Here is an 18,588-nt window from a genome sequence, read left to right as displayed (position 1 = left end):
TTAACATGAGCAATTCGAAAAATTGTATTCAGAAGTCCACAGTCAAAAATATAATTGTTACAAATACTCCTCCACTTAATCATGAGCGTCCACGCGAACAAAAAGAACAAGATGGCCCAAGGGCTGGGCCTTAATAGTAATTTTACACGGCTCACGTGACCCCCCGTATAGTTGATCTCCAATAAATCGTACAACTAAAAACATTTCTGAAACACAATCGTGTATCCCTTTAATTTCTAATAACGTCACATTTCAAATAATATTAATGAAACTAAATTGTGCACCCCACTAAAGTATAATTTTTAAAAACCATACGAATCAAATAATGTATTTAAACAAAATCCTGGATCCCCTAAACCAGAAATCACTATGACCGTAAAGCGTCCCCTCTATTTTACGAAACCTAACCTAACCATCCAGCATAATCTCTGATGTATCACGCGCACAAAGTGCAGTAGTGCACAAAAATTATCATCTTGTTTCCCTTCACTCAAAAAAGCCCGCGAGATTTAAACTACCTTTCTTTCCTCTCTCTCCGAGCGGGATGCCCCCTCTCCCTCTTCCCCTCTCACTAATATACCAGGCAGGCAGTTCTCTCTCTACGCGGAGCTTCGTATCGCCACCGTAAGCGTTCGTTTCGCGGACGCGTCCGGCACAGGGACAGGGACAGGGGTTTGGTGCCCTTTCTTAAATTTTACCGGAATAAAATTCCGTGTAAAATTAAAAATCATAACTTGACGCAAAAAAATAACAATATGACGCAAAAACGAAAAAAAAAAACATAATGAAAAAACATTTAGTGACGTGTTGACGTAAATAAACATAATGGCGTCAACAAACATTTAAAGTCACACAAATCGACGTTCCAACTAACTTAAAAAGTTGGGTCATATAGCAACATATATATAAACGAAGTACTTAAAAAACAGCAATCAAATTAAATTTAGCAAACACAATAAAATAATCTTTAACTAACAATGGGGTTGACAATCCCAGAAGTAATTTATTACGAGGAAATCGCTCGACCAGTAACAGGGTTACGATGCCTAAGAACACGACGATTACCAGGCTGTTCATTGTCACCCAAGAATTTGTGGAATCGTCGCTTAACGCACTATTAGGTCTAACTATATCGGCATCTCGCTCGACAGACAAAGGTTCTATGACCTGACTGATGTCAGACTTTGCATCTTGCTCAACAATCTGGGCCTCGGTTGTAGTATCGGCATTGCGCTCGACGTAAGGTTTAAGATCATGATTATGAAAGGTTCCCTTAAATACCCTACCTCGAATAACACACTTTAACCTGTAGGTATGAGGTGAGAGTTGTTGGGCGACCAAAAATGGTCCATCCCAACGAGGTGCTAACTTAGCAGTGAAGCGATTGGCAACTATTATTTTTGGAGTTTTTCAAAATTTAATAGCAAAGAAAACTTGTTCAAGTAACATAACAACGAGGCTCCGAAAAAAAGGAGAATATTATTTATCGAGCTGCCACTGGCAAAATACACATCTAAATGTTTCGGGGGACAATTTGAAGTCATTAGAACTACAAAAAAACTGGACCTCAAACGTCTGACTCAACAATTGTTATGACAATTATGGTTCGCGGTTTGACGACTAACTTCAAGCATATCTTAGCGTATTTCCCGTGCCATGAAATGAAGTCGGAAGAACTGTACTGTATAATGGATGAAGCTATAGAAAGGCTTGAGAGTAATGGTTTCAAAATTCTAACTGTAACTTGTGATAAATCCGCAATTAATCAAAAGTACATCAAGATGTGCACCATGCCAGACCATGCTGAAAATAATGTAGTCTATCACAAAGTAATTAATCTATATGCTCCTTAAAATGATCCTAGATACATATTTTTTTTCTGATCCCCCACATTTTATTAAAACTACGCGCAAAAATCTATTTCACAGTGGCTTTACCAAGACTAGACTCCTTACAAAGAATAGAAAACATCTTTTGTGGGATTATGTTCACAAAAGATAGCTCTTCCCACCTAAGGTTATCTCCAAAACTAACATTAGATCATATTAAGGCCTTTTAATGCCATGCGAGTGAAACTTGCCTCCCAGATTTTAAGCGCGACAGTTGCCACAGGAATCGAATCATTTGATGGAGACGAAGCTTCGGAAACTGTAGACTTTAAACGTAAGTTTAATAGTTTCTTTGAAATAATGAACAACAGAAATACTACCCAGGGGAAGAAAAAATAAATACTGATATGTAACCGTTTTAATCACTGGGTGACTGGCGTTTCAAATAGCTTGAGGAAAAAATTTATAGATACCTAAAAGAATGAATAAATGAAGTCGATGGTTTCAATGTCTCAGCAGATGGTAAAAACAAAATGCCGCTCAGTAGGGAAACTTTGGAAGGAATCCATTTAACCGGTAATTTAGAATAATAGAAGCTAATTAAATTAAAAAAGGCGCGTAGGAAGGTTTTAAACATTGCTACATTTGCTATATATTTAAGCACATTCGGTAATTGGAGCATCAAAATTTCTTCTCCAAAAGGCAGCAAAATTCGTTTTAAAAAAAAATAAACTCTTTAAGAGAAATTTCAGATATCTAAGAATTTGAATCTCCTAGAATCAAATGTTAGTCGAAAGTAAAACCTAGTATCAAGTTAGTAACCCTTAAATTATTTTAGGTGACATTTCTTCTTGAACTACTATTGAGAACAAAATACTTGGGTAAATATTGTTGAAAAGTATTATGGAAAAATGAAATTTTGGTGAAAAAAGTAAGATAAGAATATTTTTAAATAATTGATGTTTTATAATCATGTCTTGAAAAGTGAAATTTTTAATATCTGTACTTCAGGCAGTTAATTTTCTACACTTATCTTTTACACTTTCCGGTCTTTGTCTACAATGACAGTTTTTATTATTATCTGTCACTTCAATCTTCATATTAATTAAAATTGTTTAGAAAACAAGGAGAGAAAAGACTTAGGGCGTTGCGCGTTCATCGGTAATCTACCTTAATTACCAGTAGTCGGTAATCCTTCTTAATTACCAGTAGTCGGTAATCCTTCTTAATTACCAGTAGTCGGTAGTCCTTCTTAATTACCAGTAGTCGGTAATCCTTCTTAATTACCAGTAGTCGGTAATCCTTAATTATCAATTGTCGGTAATCCTTCTTAATTACCAGTAGTCGGTAATCCAGCTTAATTACCAGTAGTCGGTAATCCAGCTTAATTACCAGTAGTCGGTAATCCAGTTTAATTACCAGTAGTCGGTAATCCAGTTTAATTACCAGTAGTCGGTAATCCAGTTTAATTACCAGTAGTCGGTAATCCAGTTTAATTACCAGTAGTCGGTAATCCAGCTTAATTACCAGTAGTCGGTAATCCAGCTTAATTACCAGTAGTCGGTAATCCAGCTTAATTACCAGTAGTCGGTAATCCAGCTTAATTACCAGTAGTCGGTAATCCAGCTTAATTACCAGCCGTCGGTAATCCAGCTTAATTACCAGCCGTCGGTAATCCAGCTTAATTACCAGCCGTCGGTAATCCAGATTAATTACCAGCCGTCGGTAATCCAGCTTAATTACCAGTAGTCGGTAATCCGGCTTAATTACCAGCCGTGGGTAATCCGGCTTAATTACCAGCCGTGGGTAATCCAGCTTAATTACCAGCCGTCGGTAATCCAGCTTAATTACCAGCCGTCGGTAATCCGGCTTAATTACCAGCCGTCGGTAGTCCGGCTTAATTACCAGCCGTCGGTAATCTGGCTAAATTACCAGCCGCCGGTTTTCCAGCTAAATTACCAGGCGTCGGTAATCCGGCTAAATTACCAGGCGTCGGTAATCCGGCTTAATTACCAGGCGTCGGTAATCCGGCTTAATTACCAGTTGTCAGTAATCTAGCTTAATTGCCAGTCGTCGGTAATCCGATTTAATTGACAGCCGTCGGTTATCTAGCTTAATTGACAGCCCACTGCAATGTCGGTTGGAACTGTGGTAGTCGTTGAGGGCTTCGGTGATATTGTTGAAAGAGTAATTTTACCAGGCTCAGCACTTCTCATAGCATTTTGATGGAACCATGATGTTACCTTGCGAAGTTTGTTAGCTTTCTCTTTCTCCTGCGCAGCTCGTTTTATCTTCTGGGCGCCGCTCAAAGTATTACATTTCTTTTTTGATATGATCACTAATAATCTCTATTTATAGTTTGTCTAACATCTCAGCCATATTATTTAAATTTAAATAAGATGAGTCTGATACTTCATGGAGATTTTAAAATTACTTATTAATTTAAATATACGCAGGAGCTTTCGGACCGCGGTCCCTCTTCAGCTGCAACTTTGAGCTGAAGAGGGACCGCGGTCCGAAAGCTCCTGCGTATATTTAAATTAATAAATAATTTTAAAATCTCCATGAAGTATCAGACTCATTTTATTTAAATTTAAATAATTAATAGAACCATGGATCAGAAGTTTAACATTTATGATCTCAGCCATAATTTTATTCATAACAGGCATTATATTTTAAACAGAGTTGTCTACTTTCAGCAGGGAAAGAAATAGACTTGTACCCTACGTGCCACCTAACAGCGAGAATGAGCGAGAAAATTCCAGGTTTTCTCTCTGCGCATGGACAAAATGACAATGTAGACTGAGTCTGATTTAGGGTGTAGGATTCAAACTAAAAAAATAAGCCGATGTGCGGTTGTGAAGTGAGGCCGTGGGGAGGGAGGAAGATGTAAAAGCCTAGGCAATGGGTGACTATCTTATAGGTCTCAGATTTTTAGTTTTACATTTTTCAAGTTCGAAGGCCAAATTTTTCATTGAAAAGACTGAATGGCCGATGGAAAGTAGTTTATATTTTCTAGTAGTTTTCTTATGACAAGAAATGTAAAATGAGTATTAATTGACAATTATGGGGCCCCTGGGCCAGTGCCCAACGGGCCCAATAGACTGCACTGTTCAGACAGCCGTTGGTTATCTAGCTTAATTACCAGCCGTCGGTATTCCTTCTTTACCAGCCGTCGGTATTCCTTCTTTACCAGCCGTCGGTATTCCTTCTTTACCAGCCGGCGGTAATCCGGCTAAATTACCAGCCGTCGGTAATCTGGCTTAATTACCAGTCGTCGGTAATCAAGCTTATTTACAAGCCATCAGTAATTCGGCTTAATAACCAGCCGTCAGTAATCCGAATTAATTACCAGTCGTCGGTAATCCGAATTAATTACCAGCCGTCGATAATCCAGCTTAATTACCAGCCGTCAGTAATCCAGCTAAATTACTAGTCGTCGGTAATCCAGCTAAATTACCAGTCGTCGGTAATCCAGCTAAATTACCAGTCGTCGGTAATCTGGCTTAATTACCAGCCGCCGGAAATACGTCTCAGTTACCAGTCGTCGGTCATCTAGCTTTATTGCCAGTTGTCGGTAATCTAGATTAATTTCCAGTCGTCAGTAATCTAGCTTAATTACCCTTAATTGGTAATCTAGATTAATTTCCCTTAATTGGTAATCTAGATTAATTTCCCTTAATTGGTAATCTAGATTAATTTCCCTTAATTGGTAATCTAGATTAATTTCCCTTAATTGGTAATCTAGATTAATTACCCATAATTGATTATCTAAATTATTTACCTCTAATTGGTAATCTAGTTTAATAACCTTTAATTGGTAATCTAGTTTAATAACCTTTAATTGATAGTTTAGTTTATTTACCTCTAATTGATAATTTATTTTACGTACGTTTAATTGGTAAACTAGTTTAATTACCTTAAATTCGTAATCTAGATTATTTATTTTTAAATGCAGGGATAAGTTAAAATGTCCATTAAGCTACCTATTTGTTCTAAGAATTGGACTAAATCCGCGACAACCGAGTGTTTTGATGGCGTCGCCGCAGAGGCCGCAAGAACGTCCCGGCGGCAATATTAACGCCGTCTTATCGATAGGCCCTTTCAACCAAAAGACACTAAAAAACAATCTGAAGAGGCAACCATACGTTAAGAAAGGCCAATATTGGTTGCGCTGATATTTCATAATAGAACAGTGTATCCAAGCTACAATATCGCAGATTGGGGTAGTTTTTAAAATTTTAAATTAAACATACTTAATTTTAATTCTTCATAATAACAAGAAAATACGTCCTAAATTATAGTGTAAAGTTTAATTTAAGACCGTTCCCAAAACTAACCAACGTATAGTTTTTCTAAATCACGAGTAACCGATTTTTTTTTCGAAACATTTCCCATGTTATTTCTATGGAAAAAATTCCTGTTTTTCATCAAAAGGTGTGACTAATTTTATGGAAATGAAAACCTCCCTTAGCATCTTTATTTTTTATAAAATAAACTAATTTATGGATCTCTTTGAAATTTTAACCACATATTAAGGAGCCGAATTGTGGAATTATTTCAAAACAGTTAATACAATACAAAAAACTGCATCCAAACAAATAACCCTCCTTATAAATTAAAGAGCAGTATGAAGTCTTATCTAAGAGAGCTACCGCTCTCTCAGAGTAAATGGCGCGTTTAACGATTTTCGAGAAACAAACAACACTCAATTACTTTTTTTCATGAAAGGCACTGAGTACCATTACATACGCCTTTGAGGTATATTATTTTAATGCCAATTATACGACGTTGTCCTATATCGTTTTGTTTAGGCTACAAAACTAGAAATGTCTATAGCACAAAAGTAAGCGAAACTCGAAGTGTGGTAATACACATAATGAACCGCGTTTTCTACAAAACATTTCTTGCCGAAATTATGATTTATGGTAATTGGCATTATTGCTGTAAACCTTAGTGACTGAGTTACGGAAAATGAATGTATTCAAGTGGCGCGTGGTTCTAAAGAAGACCGAAACAAAGTCATGTCGCTTTGGCAATGAATTCTGGCAAAATTTGAAAACTACAGCGATAATTCACTTTTCAAAGAGTGCAGTTTTCATCTCCTCAAACAGATCAATAAAAATAATTAGGACAATACACTGGTCTCTTTGCGTGAGTTTATTGGCGAGCGAATAATTTGTTGCGTAGAAGGAATTCAAAGATGTCGGTCGCCAGTGCTAAATATGAAAAACTGTTTCCCGATAGATACTTCAAGTACAAGTGAGTACTTATTGAACGTAACCGAGAATATCAGTTCCTTTTAACAATATTTTCTCTTACAACAGATTTACGGAACAAGTTTATATCAAGTTTGGAATTCTTGAGGTAAACATAAAAATAAATTCAAGATACAAATGACGTTTTAATAATTCTGGTTTTATAAAACTATCTTTCCTAGGAGTTGGATTCACTTCCGCTACAAAAGAAAAAATGTTACGATGGCGTCAGATACGGGGCCATCATTCATAATTTCACGTAAATGTTTAAAATGGTTTGAAAAACAGCTGATGTTTTCAAGATAATATTTCGTTCAATAGCCCTATTTACGAACCTATCACAGGCTTGGACGTCATAGACATTCCCAAGGGTGGAGACTTAGCAACTGTAAGTTACAGTTTCAACATCCTCTTAGATCGTAGGAGGTTGATCATTTCCTTTAGAAGGCATTATCTAGATCAATGCCGAAAAACATTGTGGTCATGGGTTAGTTTTCAGTTTTCTGAGGTATTTTCAGAAGTTGGACCTTATACTTGCTCCAGTGGATATTTCCACTTTAAGCAAGGTGAAAGGACTTGTTTCCAGTGGTTTTTACGACTTCACCGAGACGATCATATTGTCAGGGGCACCAAAATTGTCACTGTCATTTTCGCTCTCGTTTTTGTCCATGGATTTGATGGTACTTCACGTCAAGATTTGCGTACATGTAACTCCATAAACTTTTAATCGATTACATTTCCAGTCTGGTGTCGGCATTTGCTTTTTCGCCATTGTTACATCATTGTTATTGACTCACAAAAAGTTGCTTGCCATCCTAACAAAGCCAAGAAGTAACTTCAATCAAGTAATCAAGCGATATCTGATAGTTTTATGGGACGTCTTTTCCGTATTTTTCTTTGAACGTAAGTAATTTCACCTCTCAAAAATTGCAGTAATTTGGGAAAGACATTTTATCTGTCGTGTTACGCAGCGTACCCTGCTCAATTGGATCATATTTCCGAGCGTCTCGCCTACGCGTTTTGGGTAATTGGCGTCACCTTTATTGGGTTCCTCGTGAGTTGTTTCCTCAAGTCCGAGTTCTTCAGTGAGAAATATTTATTCATCGAAACGATCGAAGATCTTCAACACATGCAGAGTCACGCCAATGTTCAACCACTTATAATGAAAGACGGATTGGTTCACAACATTCTAAGCAATAGAGTAAGCGTTTGCTTGTTATAATTCCAGTTCGGTCCAGTGTACCAGGAAGTTGTACAGGGCCATAAAGCTTTGATTTTGAACCAAAAGTTTTTGTCTGCTGCGTTGGGTTACGTTCTTAAGCAAGACAATGGCATCATCAGCGAATGGAAAACCAAATTGGATGCATTCTACTTTTCGAAATCGCTTCAAAGCGATTACGTCGTCTTGCCTGCCAATTCATCCTTTTTCATCAACCCGATCTTTCGTGAAAATTTCGAAAAAGAGTAATCGATATCCATTCATAAGTTGTTCACTGCAAACTAACTTGGTTTTGATTATTATTTAGAATGCTCCTTTTTTTCGAGACGAAAGCGTTGCGTTACTATGATTTCCCAGGGGACTACGCGATGGATTTCGTTAAACGGGAACGTCCAATGAAGACCGCGTCTGACCTGTCGTTATTCGCCGTTTGTAGCGTCTTTTACCTCACTTTATCGACTTTATCCGTTTGCGTCGCCATCTTGTTCGTTGAAATAATCCTCGGCTGGAAGAAATACAGAATTGATTAAAGAGAAAATCAACCAATCGAAAGGTTTTACATAGGGATAAACCGGTGCCGATACCCATATGGGTATCGGCACCGATAGTATAGGATCGGTTGGTTAAATATGATACTAAACGGATACTCGTTTAAAATGCGTTATATGGCGCTACATGACATTTTTAGGTCTTTCAGTAATGTATTGATGGTGATAATACATTTCTATGAATGTCAATAAGCCGTGATATTATTTTGGAAGTACCTCTAAACATAGTAATTGGTAGTATGATTCAGGAAATTATTATTTCCTTGTATTTTTAAAACATACGTAAATGGCACTGTCATACTAAATATATCGGTATTGGTTGAAGTATCGGGTTTTGGATCATAGGTTCATGTTTGCACCGGTATCGGGTTAAGCCTGGTATCGGCCATCTCTAGTTTTACAAAAAGTACACCTTATTTTATTTATAAATTAAAATTAAAGTGAGATCTGCTACTTCATGGAGGATTTTTTAAAAAAACTTTAATTTAAAGTGTTATCACGGGAGCTTTCGGACCGAGGTCCCTCTCCAGCTGTTGTTACATTTTTATTCATTTATTTTATACCTTATTGATTTCGAAATAATGACAAATATTTACAAACGACATAAAATCTCACAACTTTCAACCGGACATTGAAAACAATTGACTCCATTTCGTTTTGCTAAATTCAAATGTTCGTCATCAGACGACATGATGTATGTCAAGCACAAATCTAGAATAAAATTTATCGTGAAGACTCGAGTAAAGACAGAAAATACACCGATACTATTTAACCATAATTTTTTTGTTGGTGTTGCTTTGGTAATTCTTTGTAAACAAACACATTACATTAAACACGGTTTAAACATCTCGAAACTTTTATCTCATCAATAAAACGTCACCTTAACTACGATGATGTGGTTATTGACGTCTAAATTATCTTTCGAAAAATGAAGGAGTTGGAGCAATACGGTAATTACCTGAATCCGTAGAGATGATTAAGACACTTGTCTTTGCCCGGTGGTTGTTTTAAGGGTCCATATCGTTTACCCGAATTCTACCTACGTAGAAATGTATTTCTATCCCAATGTACTCAATCAATTCCATGACGTTTCGTAGCTAGGTTTAATCTCCTTTGGTTTTCGTGTCGAGCGTCATGATTAGTTTCTTTCCTTCGCACGCTAAATGAAATTAATTTCATCATTATTTTTCCGCCAGATAACTTTCGAATTATCATTTAATAAAGTCATAAACCTTGTAACTAAATGGTGCGTTTAACGATTTTCGACAAACAAACACAATTCCTTTTATTCAAGAAAGACAATGAGCTTAATGGGAATGAGAAGCTTCCTTTGAAAAACCTCTGATTTATATAACAAAAAATATAGAATTAATTTTTGTGAATTCAGAAATATCAAGCTTTTAAATCTCCGATTTCTGGTTATTTGGCAAAATGCATTTGAGAATGCTTCATATGAAATGATTTGAAATCCACTTTTTATGAAAGGCTAATGGTGCCACTCTCCACTATCAGACCCAGAGTTTAGACTGACGAGAAGCTCAAGACGCGTGTAGGATTCCCGCGCTTTTTCCCTCTCTTCATAGTGATGTCATCAAACGGGCGAACAAGCTCGACAAGACAAAATTATTGATATATCGAAACTGAGTTTTCGTGATTTTTCAATGCGTTTTAAAAATAAAAAATTTATTTCAATTTTATCAAAAACTTGATATTTTGAAAGTAGAGACTCGAAAGTGTAACATAATACCACTTTCGTGGTAAAATATGATATGAAATTGTAAATTCGTATTCCCTTTTAATTAGCTTCTGAGATGCCTCAAGGGAAATCATACAAAGTTTTCCTCTAGTGTTTTGTTTTGCATGTAAACAAGTCAGGTCTAGATCAAAAGTAAGTGAAACGCGAAGTATGGCAATACACATAATGAAAAACGTTTTCTACAAAACATTCTTGCCGTATCTATGGTTTAGGGTGATTGGCAATATTGATGTAAATCAGCAACCGAATTGCGGAAAACAAAGGTATTCACGTGGCGCGCGGCTCGGAAGGAAAAGAAACGACGCTTCGTCGCTTTGGCAACAGATTTAGACTATGGGGGCAATTCTCTAACTTTTTAAACGAGTTATCGCAAGTGATAACGATCGTCTCAAGTGTTGTTGTCAACCTCGATTAGTCGCGATAAGTCATAGGTGTCATCAAACCTTGATCGGAAAGTGGCGGATGTCTCGTGAATTCCCCTCGTGTTAATAAAAACAAGGTTGTCAATGTTAAATTTTAGAGTTTTTAATTATCACGAGAGTGATAACTTATCGAAAGGGTTAAGCAGGTCGATAAGTTATCGTTTGTTTTATAGCTAAAGACGGTAAAATTTTAACTTGACCAGCTTGTTTTTTATTAGCACGAGCGGAATTCACGAGACATCCGCCACTTTTTGTTCAAGGTTTGATGACACATAAATAATAGCCTACTTAGATCTGGTGCTCTCATAGAACACACGAGGTTGACATCAACCCTTTAGACGACAGTTAGCACTTGCGATAACTCGCTTAAAAAGTTAGAGAATTGCCCCCTGTATTTGATAAATAAATAAATAGTTCGTTTTTCTAAAGCATACATTTAAACAGAACAGATGAATATAAACAATTAGGATGTTTTATTTGAATCTTTGCGTTAAGTTTCGCGAGAGTTTATTGGCGAGCGATTCATTGATTGCGTAAAGGAGTTCACAGATGTCGGCCGCCACTGGTAAATATGAAAAACCTTTTCCCGATAGATACTTCAAGTACAAGTAAGTATTTACTGGACGAAACCGAGAAAAGCAGTTCCTTTTAACAATATTTTCTCTTACATCAGACTTACGGATTTCTTGAGGTTTAAATTAAAAATTTATTTAATATTCAAATGGCGTTTACTGTTCTGTTTTTATAAAATTATCTTTCCTAGGAGTTGGATGCAATTGCGATGGAACAGAAAAAATTTGCGATGCCATCGGATATGGAACTATGATTCATAATTATACGTAAATGGATAAAATGATTTAAACAAGACGGCCCAAGGGCTCGTAATAGTAGCCATATCGTACGAGTGAATAGCCCCTCTATACCCTACCCTAATGAGTGGATAACCCCTCTATACTTTACCCTAATGAGTGAATAACCGCTCTATACCTTACCCTAATGAGTGAATAGCGCTATCTTTTTCAATGCTTAAATGATGTACCGTGCATAAAATCAGAGTGAATAGCCCCTCGATTCCCTACTCTAAAAAGTGATTAAATTATAACCGTATAAATTTACTTATGCTGTAATTCTAATATTCCGGCGAATCGAAGAACAGATAGTTTTTAGTGATAATCCCCTCGATGAGTTTACAACATAGACTTATGCCGATGCACACTTATCGCATCTTATAAATTTCTAACAAGGACTTATGCCCAGAAACGTTTGAAAGAGAAAGTTTAGTTATAGTGATTACGCATTTTAGTGATTATCCCCTCGAATTACCTTTAGCAATGCTAAAATGATCAAACGCATAACGCTCATTTAACACTATGTTAGCTCTATCTAAACCCACATTTGAATTAACCGCCAAAAACGTTCCAGTCAAACATAACATGACGATAGCTACCGTACGAGAACGAAACACATGAGGAGCGCGGTATAGGAAACGGGAAAAATCGTTATCTATTTAATTAGCACATAAATAAAAAGAAAATAAATATAAAAATTATAACCGTATAAATTTACTTGTGCTGTAATTCTATTATTCCGGCGAATCGAAGAACAGATAGTTTTTAGTGATAATCCCCTCGATGAGTTTACAACATAGACTTATGCCGATGCACACTTATCGCATCTTATAAATTTCTAACAAGGACTTATGCCCAGAAACTTTTGAAAGAGAAAGTTCAGTTATAGTGATTACGCATTTTAGTGATTATCCCCTCGAATTACCTTTAGCAATGCTAAAATGACAAACGCATAACGCTCATTTAACACTATGTTAGCTCTATCTAAACCCATATTTGAATTAACCGCCAAAACATCCAGTCAAACATAACATAGATGACGATAGCTACCGAACGAGAACGAAATACATGAGGAGCGAAACGGGGAAAATCGTTATCTATTTAATTAGCACATAAATAAAAAGAAAATAAATATAAAAACCCCAAACATACAAATTCATAAGTATCCGACCCCACAGATAAAAATTCAAAAGTATCCGACCCCACAGATTAAGAGGTACCCCACCCCACATCACCCCGACATTTTAGAGATAAAAATAAATGATAAAAAACTCGGGGTTTCTATCGAGTCTCTATGGTTCAGTGGTTAGAGTGTTTGTCTATTACGCCAGCGACCCGGGTTCGATTCCCGGTTCTGACCTGAAAAAAATTTAATTAAAATTAAATCTCTAACCGAGCCCAGCAACCCCTATGGGTGGGTTGTGGTAATATAAAGTTCCTTTTAAGCTAAAATCTGACGATAACGATAGCGAAAACTCCGGCCACTACTGTTACTACTACTACTACTACTACGGCTCGGGTCAAACTAAGAGCCTATCGTATACTACGATATGGCTAAAAATAGTTGACGTTTGTAAGATAATATTTCGCTCAATAGTCTTGTTTACGAAAATATCGGAACCTTGGATGTCATAGACGTAACCAAGGGTGGAGAATTACCAACCGTAAGTTACAGAGTTTCAACATCCCGGTAGATTGTAAAGGGTTAGGCATTATCTAGATCAATGATAAACCACATTGAGGTTATAAGTTAGTATTCAGTTTTCTGGGGTATTTTCAGAGTTTGGACATTATTCTGGGTCCAGTGGATATTTCCACTTTAAACAAGGTGAAAGGACTTATTTCCAGTGGCTTTTACGACTTTACCGAGACGATCATATTGTCAGGGGCACCAAAATTGTCACTGTCATCTTCGATCTCATTCTTGTCAATGGATTTGATGGTAAATACCAGGTGGTCCCAGAACCGTCTCAATTTGTGAACAATGTTCCCTGTTCGTTCATGTTTAGACGATTATCTTTAAATTGTATATTTAGACGAATTCGTGTAACTATCTTTCAATTATTATTGTTAGACTATTTGGTGTTTTTCTCTTTTTAATTGTTTTTGCTTGCTCAATGTTCCACATTCTATCATAAGAAAAATAATAAATAGCTCCCTATAAGTATGAAACTCTCCATTTAAGCCATATAAACAGCATTTTCTTCCCTTCAAATTTGTAAAAAGTTTCCAATGCCACCTATTAAGAATTTTTGACATTAAAAAAGGTAAAATATTTTTCTCAAAAATTTTACAATTTTATATTGTAATAAAATCGATAAAGGTCGTGAAGTTATTATTATGATAATTATAAGTGAATAAGTGCATGTCAAAATTATCATAATATATTAAAAGATGGCGCTAAAAATGCCTTGATTTGAACCTCTTATTTCCTATTGTCTGCTTCTGGCCTCTGGTTAATTCGATTCGCTTGTGCTTGCTAAATGCTAAGCCTTGCTCAGAGTGATAGGCCGCGTTAGAAATCCATGGTTTTATATTTTGGCTAGATTAACTTAAGTTAGGTTGTAAAAAGTAAAAACCGTTGAATTCTTGTTAAAATCTTGACAATGATCCGTTTGTCTTTGCACTCAATGAAAAATGCTCAAACGCAATGTAATTTCTATCTGTCACAATCCAAACTTGAGCCTACGCCAGTGTCGAAATTTAAACTGGTACTTCACAAAGTTGACAAGAGTACAAGTACCAGTGAAAATAAATTGAGGCAAGTCGTATCAACTCAAACTGACCCGGTAAATTACAAAAATATACCAATTCGATCATGTTACGTGCAAACCAAAAAGAATATAAATGGTGAAACGCTTAAAACTGTGTCAAAACAATGTTGTACTACGATAGAGTTCAATAACAATAGTAAACAGGAAGTAGAATCTGTATCTTCATATAAAACATTCCAATCTGTGGCAAGTCAATCCTGTCATGGGTTTTAAAGAAAATGAAGAAATTCAAACCGGAGTTAATGAACCTTCTCAAGCAGTATCGTTAATCAGTATTCCATCAAAATCATGGTTATTAATATCAGCAGAAACTTTTATTAAAGAATGTGCGAAGGGGTTTAATTTGCAATATGAGGTAAACTTTCAAACAATAAAAACCATAAAATTCTACCTTATTCATTGAAAAAGATGTGATAATTTTTATAGGTTAAAAAAGATTATAAGTTGGTGTTCTTCATACTTGTTACAAGACCTGATGTTAGAGGGATATTAGGAGCAGAATTCGATCCAGTTTCGTTATCGATAAAGGAAGATGGTAACTGTTCATTCTCGGTGCTCTTTAAAAAGACTGAAAAATACAATATTGCACGTGACAATGAAACCCTGGATATTGAAACTCTGTCCAGGTTATTGGTAAAGGTATCGCCTCTGCGCAATAAAGTCTTTTGTCCTGGATTAACATCAAAAAAGTGGAATATGAGACTGAAGATAATAGCGTAGTGATCAAATCTTTAGTTCATTTTCAATATCCTGTTGACAGATACCATTCCACGAAGTGTGAAATTTACTTTCACGCACAAAAACCCACAAAATTCAATTTGAAACAGTGCCCAAATTGTAAATACACAACTAATCTTGTAACTAAAGCGAAAAAACGTAAAGTAATAGAAACACCCACTCGCAAATTTAAAAGGCAACGAATAACGAGCAATTTTAGCCTACAAAGGTTATCTCCTTCAAGTAAAAATACCCGTATTTCAAGATTGCGTCAAGCAAAATATATTTTGAATCAGAAAGTTTTGAAGCTCGAAAGGAAGCTAAAGAAGCGGGAAGTTGCCATTGAAGAAAATCAGTCTGAAGAATTAGAGATCATTACTTCCTTCATCAATACTAACTGCTAAGAAGATTTAAATAAAGATTTAAATGATCAGAACCTTACTAGACAGAAAAGGCATTTATTGAAAAGGGCATGGGAAAAAGACTCCCTATTAAGACAGAAAAAAGACACCGAAGATTTTTTTGAAGATCAAAGTCAATATTAAACTGGAGAAAAAACAAACAAGTGGAGCGCTATAACTCTGCGAGTGGCTCTGGCGGTATATTGTCGCAGCCCAGCTGCGTACAACGCTTTAAGAAATTTCCACATTTTCCAATTGTCATGCGAGAAAACTTTGAAATTAAGAACAAAACACTTGAGTTTAAACCCAGGAATAAACCAAGATTATTTGGCGAATGAAAAAATCAAGTACAAAGCTTTTCAGGCGGAAAAAACCAAAAGAGGAGAAAAAATACCACTCGGGTTGGGAACCTTAATCTTTGATGAAGTGAAGGTCATAGACAAAGTAATATGGAATTCAAAGTCAAACGAGTTTAAAGGTTACGCGATGACAAGGGCTGAGTACAGTGATCTGAACGATGTTTTTGAGCCGAAGAAAAGCAACGCACCAATGCCAACGCAATATATATTACAATTTATTTGGCGAGATCTCAGTTCCGATTATCATTTGATTGGGCCATATTTTAGTGCTTCGTCCACATTCCCACAACATTTTGTGGCAGATGCTTTGTTTAAAACCATAGAGGCTCTAAATGCTTACTCTTTTCGGACCAAAGCTTTGGTCTGTGATGGAGCGTCTGAGAACCTTGCACTGATCAAGTGCACTATGAACGCCTATGGAACGTTTCCAACTGATCTCGAAAATATAACCCTAGAACCTTCTTTTGCAAATCCTTTTGTTGAAGGCCAAAAAATTCATTGGGTGATATGCCCTTCCCATCAATTAAAGAGTGTAATTGAAGGTTTGTTTTCATCTAGGGTTAATAAGGGACCCAAGCAGTTTAAAAGAGACGGTGTAGAGTTTGGTTGGGCAGACATTTCAGCTCTGAAAAGAAGAGAAGCAGCCAGGTCCAAAAAAAAACATTTCTAGATTTGTCCCCGGACTCATGACTAGTTATATTGTACGCGATTCTTGGACACGTCTTAATGTCACTCCAAGCAAAATCATGCAGCAAGAAGCAGTACTTGCAGAGCTTCATGATTTTGTTCAAGGTTTTCAACCTGCAAAGCCGCAACAAAAACTAAGTGCGCAGCTCACGTACAATTATTTAAGGGCGTGCAATTTAATCTTTGAAAAAGGAATGCTGTCACATCAAAAAATTTCCATCACAGATACTACCATCATAGAAAACATAAAGGAAGGTTTTTCATATTTTTGTGAATGGGTGAAGGAAGAACTCAAAGATCCCAAATTCAAAATTACGTCCCCACTTCAAACTCAGTTTTTAAGCTGGCAGACCTGGGACTTGCTAAGAATATGTGTTTTCGGAATGATTAATCTTTCAGAAGATTTTCTAGAACAATATCCCGAGTATTTTATATCACCTTTGAGAATTAACGGTAGCTCTGTTGAAAGTTTCTTTTCCCAGATTAAATATGCGACAGGTGGAAAAATAAGTGGGAGAAATTTTTCCGAGGGTCTAAAAGCGGTACTTTCAAAATCAAACGTGCATGGTCATGCTAAGAGTAACAAAGATATTCGAGACACTCATCTGTTTCTTCGTGAAATGGATATTTAAATAATTTAAATACCTATATGCAAATTAATGGTTTTCATTTTCAATATGTTAATGTTTTCTTACCACAGTACTTAGATTTTTTAAAGGACAAGTGTAATGAAAAATACAGTTTTGTTCAAGAAGAGGCTTTAATATGTAACTCATCTTTTCATGATAATAATTATTATTGCTTTACGTGGGAAATATTTAAACATTTTAAATTTGTAACCTAAAAGCAAGATAACTATTATACTTCTCAATTTACTTAAAACAAAGAAAAATAAAAACAGATTTTTTTAAGTAAAACTTTATTTATTTTAGCACAAGACCTTTATGACTTTTAAAGGGACTTTCTTTTGAATATCACTAGAAAATAATATCACTAATGTTATATAACGAGATCAATCTTAAGTAGCCTAGGAACAAATATTAAAATCGCGGCTTTGCTAAAAAAATTTCCTTTTTTTAATAATACGACTACTACATCTTCGTTTATGTAGAGGACTAGAATCTGAATTATCATAGTTTTGTATCACTTTTTCTTCAGTTTGAATTAAGTCTCTACTTCCCACCTCACTTTCGTCAGTGTCCTTTTGATTTTCGTTAGAGATTACTTCCTTGCTTTGAGAAGATTGCGATTTTTCATTAATGATGGTCATCTTTGCTTTCTTTATTTTCTTGGGCTTTGGGCTTGCTCTGTTTTTACTAATTTTTTGTTGACTGTCCACTTTTGAGGTCTTCTTTAATTTATCACAGTTTTGTATTGCTTTTTCTGCAATTTGAACTAAATTTCTACTTTCCACATCATATTCATCAGTGTCCTTTTGATTTTTATTCGAGGTACTTCATTTCTGAGAGAAGATTCTGATTTTTCATCGATGGTGGTCACCTTTGTGTCCTTTATTTTTTTGGGCTTTGGGATTGATCTGTTTTTACTAATTCTCTGTTGACTGTCCACTTTCGAGGTCTTCTTTAGTTTCTTGTTCTCCGAAACAGCCGCGTAAAAATTATCTATGAGAGTTCGACCCCCTTTACCCATTTTCTGAGCATCTTTAGACAAGCGGTCTAAATTGCTTTGAAAAAATTCTTGAATTCGGGCGTTGGTAATTTTTCGAAGCCATATGGTGTAGAAGTCTTTTACTCCATTCTCATCTGGTTT

At 35.9% G+C, this 18,588-nt stretch overlaps 1 protein-coding gene across 1 annotated transcript; it reads left to right on the top strand.

The window, feature by feature from the left end:
• The first annotated feature begins 6,973 nt into the window (after positions 1-6,973).
• On the top strand, positions 6,974-8,309 carry LOC149621434 (uncharacterized). Its single transcript, XM_089853708.1, has 6 exons — positions 6,974-7,091; positions 7,157-7,196; positions 7,270-7,346; positions 7,409-7,574; positions 7,831-7,990; positions 8,059-8,309. Exons 1-6 carry the CDS (start codon positions 7,033-7,035, stop codon positions 8,307-8,309), a joined length of 753 nt encoding a protein of 250 aa, XP_089709834.1. The 5' UTR covers positions 6,974-7,032.
• The last annotated feature ends 10,279 nt before the right edge of the window (positions 8,310-18,588 follow it).

Source organism: Phalangium opilio, unplaced genomic scaffold, assembly GCF_054372755.1.
Source record: "Phalangium opilio isolate 3A_F unplaced genomic scaffold, DU_Popi_V2 ptg000204l_1, whole genome shotgun sequence".
NCBI classification, from domain to species: Eukaryota; Metazoa; Arthropoda; class Arachnida; order Opiliones; family Phalangiidae; genus Phalangium; species Phalangium opilio.
Note: the sequence above shows the minus strand (reverse complement) of the source record. Positions and strands in the feature narration are given on the sequence as shown.